Source organism: Drosophila arizonae, chromosome 2 (assembly GCF_054131065.1).
Source record: "Drosophila arizonae isolate 15081-1271.41 chromosome 2, UAZ_ARI_1.0, whole genome shotgun sequence".
NCBI lineage: Eukaryota > Metazoa > Arthropoda > Insecta > Diptera > Drosophilidae > Drosophila > Drosophila arizonae.
The window spans coordinates 28,944,026-28,948,461 of NC_142922.1; the positions used below are offsets into that span (position 1 = coordinate 28,944,026).

General features: G+C 47.0%; 2 protein-coding genes across 2 annotated transcripts; one reads left to right on the forward strand and one right to left on the reverse strand.

The window, feature by feature from the left end:
* The first annotated feature begins 10 nt into the window (after window positions 1-10).
* Window positions 11-3,513, forward strand: LOC108621702 (uncharacterized). The gene is made up of 6 exons (XM_018019169.2): window positions 11-282; window positions 338-547; window positions 610-842; window positions 904-1,825; window positions 1,993-2,589; window positions 2,656-3,513. Exons 1-6 carry the CDS (start codon window positions 151-153, stop codon window positions 3,463-3,465), a joined length of 2,904 nt encoding a protein of 967 aa, XP_017874658.1. The 5' UTR covers window positions 11-150; the 3' UTR covers window positions 3,466-3,513.
* Window positions 3,487-4,291, reverse strand: LOC108621711 (FK506-binding protein 2). Its single transcript, XM_018019181.2, has 2 exons — window positions 4,142-4,291; window positions 3,487-3,824 (listed from the first exon to the last, which is right to left on the reverse strand). Exons 1-2 carry the CDS (start codon window positions 4,289-4,291, stop codon window positions 3,555-3,557), a joined length of 420 nt encoding a protein of 139 aa, XP_017874670.1. The 3' UTR covers window positions 3,487-3,554.
* Between the last annotated feature and the right edge of the window lie 145 nt (window positions 4,292-4,436).

Below are 4,436 nucleotides of genomic sequence, written 5' to 3' on the forward strand. Positions count from 1 at the left end.
CTTATCGATTTGCAATCGTTGTTTCGTGCCTGTGCTTGTGTCATCACAGTTGCACTGCTCTGTATTTAGTAAATTAACAGGACATGCAAATTTTTGTTGTGTTATGTTTTGTGTTGTAAATGTGCTAAGAATTATTAAAACTTTAACATAATGAAGCTACCCGTCATGTGTCGCACATGCGATGCAAGAGACACGGATAAACTATACAAGCTGGCTACATCCACCAAACGATTTCCGGATAAACAGCTCTCCGATATTTTAGCTGAACTAACGCACATTGAAGTAAGTTTACCCATAAATATATATAGCTTCTGATCAAAAATTGTATGTATTGCAGTTGGATGAAACATTGGCGCAACAGCTGCCGCAATGTCTGTGTGGTAATTGTGCGAGAAAGCTAATAGGCGCCTATTATTATGTGAAGCAGGCGCTGACAGCAAATGAGCTCCTGATGAATCATGTGGACCGCCTGGAGAGCAATAAAACTACAGTCAACGACTGTTTGCAGGAGGCGCCCATGGAGTTGTGTGCCGAGCAACATGTGGAGGTTTACCACCGTCAAGTCGCAACTAAAAATGGGTATTCACATATTTATGTATATAAATGCAGATCAAAATGGAAACAGAGGAGGAGGAGGCTGAGAATGATATCACCTGCACGGAACTGCCGGAGTTCACAACAGTACAAAATGCCAACGATATGGACTTGGAGCTGGATAACAAAAAGTCCAATGATCCGCTTAACATGCTCGAGCCAGTAAAACAGGAAGTGGAGCCAACCGCCGGCCGCACTCCAAATACACAAGAGCCACAAGAATATAAGGCTGATATTGAAGATGAAGAGTATATATATATTAAAATTATATTATTATTATTAATTATTAACTAATGCTTTTATTTACAGATCCCTTGATGATTTGCCTTTGCAACAGCGCGCACGCAAGTGGAAGCAAACTGGAACGATTCGCACTGTAAAGCGTTCCATTTTCAAGTGTACCGAATGCCCCAAGATTTTCAAACGACCGGAATATCTTAAGCAGCATGCAACACGGGCGCATAAGTCAAAGACCGATTGGTTTTCCTGCTCTTATTGCATACGCAAATTCAGTCATCGAGAGGCTCTGCAGTCGCATTTGAAGGTGCATCGGGACTCAAAACGGTCGGCGAATCTGGGCGAAAGTAAAAAGGCCAAGGATATAGATTTAAACATGTGCAAGCCACATGGCTATAAGCTAATCGAGTGTATGATATGCCAGAGTCAATACGATAAGATAGCGGATCTGCGACGTCATCTCGAACAGCATCCGGATATCGTTGGATTTGGTGCACGCTCCAATATGCAGCCGCACGAGCTGGCCGAGCTCTTCTATCCAGATGCCAAGCATATCAGCGTGGAGCAGCTAAAAGCGCTCATACGCAAAGACCTGGATGCCGGCATTTATCAACGTTTCTATTCCATTACCAATCAGTCGGGCTATGAAATGGACCTGGACAGCTCCGAGACAGAAAGCGATGCTGAGCGGGATGTCGATGAGCAGCAGCTGAAGTGCAACATACCCAAAGCCAAGTACACCTGTGAACTGTGCAACGAACGCTACCAACGTAAATACCAGCTCTTTGATCATCAACGTCTGGCGCACGCCTGGCTGGATGCGCCGCATGTCTGCGGACGCTGTGATGCGCGCTTTGTTAGCCTGCAGCTGCTGCGACAACACAACGAGCTGCAGTGCAAAAATGCTCAGAAACGTTTCCTCTGCCACAGATGTCCGCTGCGCTTCCGCTGGCGTCACAATCTAAAGGCGCATATACGTGAACACCGAATTATTGTAAGAGATATAAGATTGAAATTACCATGCAGACACAGCAGATATGAGACATGTGTAGATTAATCAAGCATAGTTGAGGAAATACATTAATCGATCTGCTATTTCTGCAAGGTTTTATATTGATCTATATACGCCATATATGTAAACCATATTGATTTCTTTCCCAGAATCAAACCTATGAGTGCAACGATTGTAAGCGTGTGTTCGACAAGAAGAAATCCCTCACCGTACACATGCTCAGCGTGCATGCGGAGGAATCGAAACTCATACCGTGCCAATGGTGTACCCGCAAGTTCTATCGACGTGATTATTTGGTGAAGCATCTGAAGCGTCATGGTATACGGGAGCAGGATATTCCGCTCGCCGAGACGCTAATTGCAGCTACCGCGAAACCAAACGGCCTTAAGCGCATCACCTGCAAGATTTGTAACCTCCACTTTGAACGCATCTGTGACCTGCGAGCGCACATCCAGCTGGAGCTTAAGCTGGCCTTGTCGCTGCACCAGAACTACGATTCCTTGCAAAACTACTCGATTACAAATGAATCCGGGTACGAATTGCAACTGGGCGATTCTGAAACGGAGGATGAGCTGCAAATGCAGCAGGCGAGGGGCTCGCCAAGCGCGCGACCCGTCTACGTGTGCGAGCTGTGCAAAGTGCAGTGCAAGCGCAAATACGAGATGATCCAGCACCAGCGAGCGATGCATCGGTTCGACAAAATGCCGCACGAATGCGAGTTCTGCATATTCAAGTGTGTGTGCAAGGTGAGAGATATGATTTTACCTGTTGTCTAGATGAGATTCTGAGCTCTTTGTTTCCCTACATCCCAGAGCATCATGGATCAGCACAAGCAATCGCAATGTCAAAGCGTCGAGAAGAAGTTGGCGTGCAGTAAATGCAGCTACAAATTCATGTGGCCAGAGAATCTGCAGCAGCACATGTTGCTGCAGCATGGCAACATTGATCCGCAGTCGGCTCCTGCGGCCGCCATCAGCGATGCAGCCAGCGCAGATCAGCTGTCAGCTGTGGCGGCTAATCCCTCTATTGCGGCCGAAGATGTGCAGCTGCTGCAGTGTCCGCACTGCGATCGCACGTACCAGATGAAGGCGCGCCTCAACAATCACATTCGCGATGTGCACATCAATGGGGATCGGAAGCGTAAGGAGGCCATCAAGAAGTTCCTCTGCTCGCTCTGCGGTCGGGAAACCCAGTCGGCGGCGACACTGGTCACCCACATGCGTCGGCATACGGGCGAGAAGCCGTTCAAATGTGATCTATGTGAAATGGCCTTTCCGCGGCACTCGGAGATGATGTCTCATCGGCGAATGCACACGGGCGAGAAGCCCTTCCATTGCACGGTCTGCGGCAAGGATTTCGCCCGGTCCGACAAGCTAAAGCGACACATGTTGACGCACAGCGGATTGAAGCCACACAAGTGCACCTACTGCGACAAGAGCTATCGCCAGGCGAAGGATCTGAAACTCCATCTGCAGCAGCACACGGGCGAGTGCCCCTTCATATGTGGCACCTGTGGCGAGCGTTTCATACAGGGAACCGCCTTGGAGAAGCATCGCATGATGCGACGTCACTTCGACGAGGTGGAGGAGCGGCCCAACGCCAACAACAGCCACACAGCTTAGTTTATGTTTACAAGAACTTGCTTTAAATATATATTTTGTTTTTATTAACACACTGTTGTTGTACATTTGGAAATATTACTTATTTTGATTTACAGTTCATCCCCGCTATTCTTCGCGTCAATCTTCATCATCTCCACGTCGAATACTAGCACTGAGTTGGGCGGTATTTTGCCACCGCCTGCACCACTGGCGCCATAGCCGAGCTCTGGCGGTATAGTCAAGGTGCGGCGTTCGCCCTCGCACATGCCCAAGAGACCCTGATCCCAGCCCTTGATCACTTGGCGAGCGCCCAGGGTGAAGGAGAAGGGCTTACCACGATTGTAGCTACTATCAAATTCGGTGCCATCTTGTAGAGTGCCCTGCGGAGCCAAATGTAATCTATTAATAAATATGTCATTCACATTAAGTGCTTAAAAGCTCTCTTCTAATCTCTCAAAATATAACCCCAGGTGCAGTGACTCTCAAACTGTAGCTGGATTGCACGATAGGTATACATATGTATGCCTATTAAAGTTAACTGTGGCGGAGGTCTTTACAACTGAGTTTTAGTCAGTTTGCTCACAGCATGTAAAATTGTATTGACAAACACTTATTAACTTTATGAAACTCTGTGCATTCATATGAATTAAATAAACAACTAAAACTGACGTGTCCGGCAAATCCTATGCATCGTTACCTTGTAGTGCACATGAATTAAGTCGCCGCCTTTGGCTTTTCGCGTGCAGTTTTCCACACGCTTCTTAACGCCGATTTTCACTTTGGGGGTTTCGCTAGCAACGGCGGCGCCAAAAAGCGCGCATATTAATAATAAACTTTGCAACTTCATTTCGACGCGACTTTTAGTTTTGTTAAAGCCCAGAAAACTAGATATCGTTTATCGATAGCTATCGCTATAAAGCTAGCTATCGTGCGATTTGGCAGTAAGCAACGCGTTGAACCGCCAACATTTGAATTGAACTGAAACTTTATAG

Bases quoted from the DNA above. Each gene is read 5' to 3' on its own strand.
- LOC108621711 (XM_018019181.2), bottom strand. From the start codon at position 4,291: ATGAAGTTGCAAAGTTTATTATTAATATGCGCGCTTTTTGGCGCCGCC. The intron at 3,825-4,141 runs GTAACGATGCAT...TTGGCTCCGCAG, and splicing joins TAATTCATGTGCACTACAAG to GGCACTCTACAAGATGGCAC.
- LOC108621702 (XM_018019169.2), top strand. From the start codon at position 151: ATGAAGCTACCCGTCATGTGTCGCACATGCGATGCAAGAGACACGGAT. The intron at 843-903 runs GTATATATATAT...TTTTATTTACAG, and splicing joins GCTGATATTGAAGATGAAGA to ATCCCTTGATGATTTGCCTT. The intron at 1,826-1,992 runs GTAAGAGATATA...TTTCTTTCCCAG, and splicing joins TACGTGAACACCGAATTATT to AATCAAACCTATGAGTGCAA.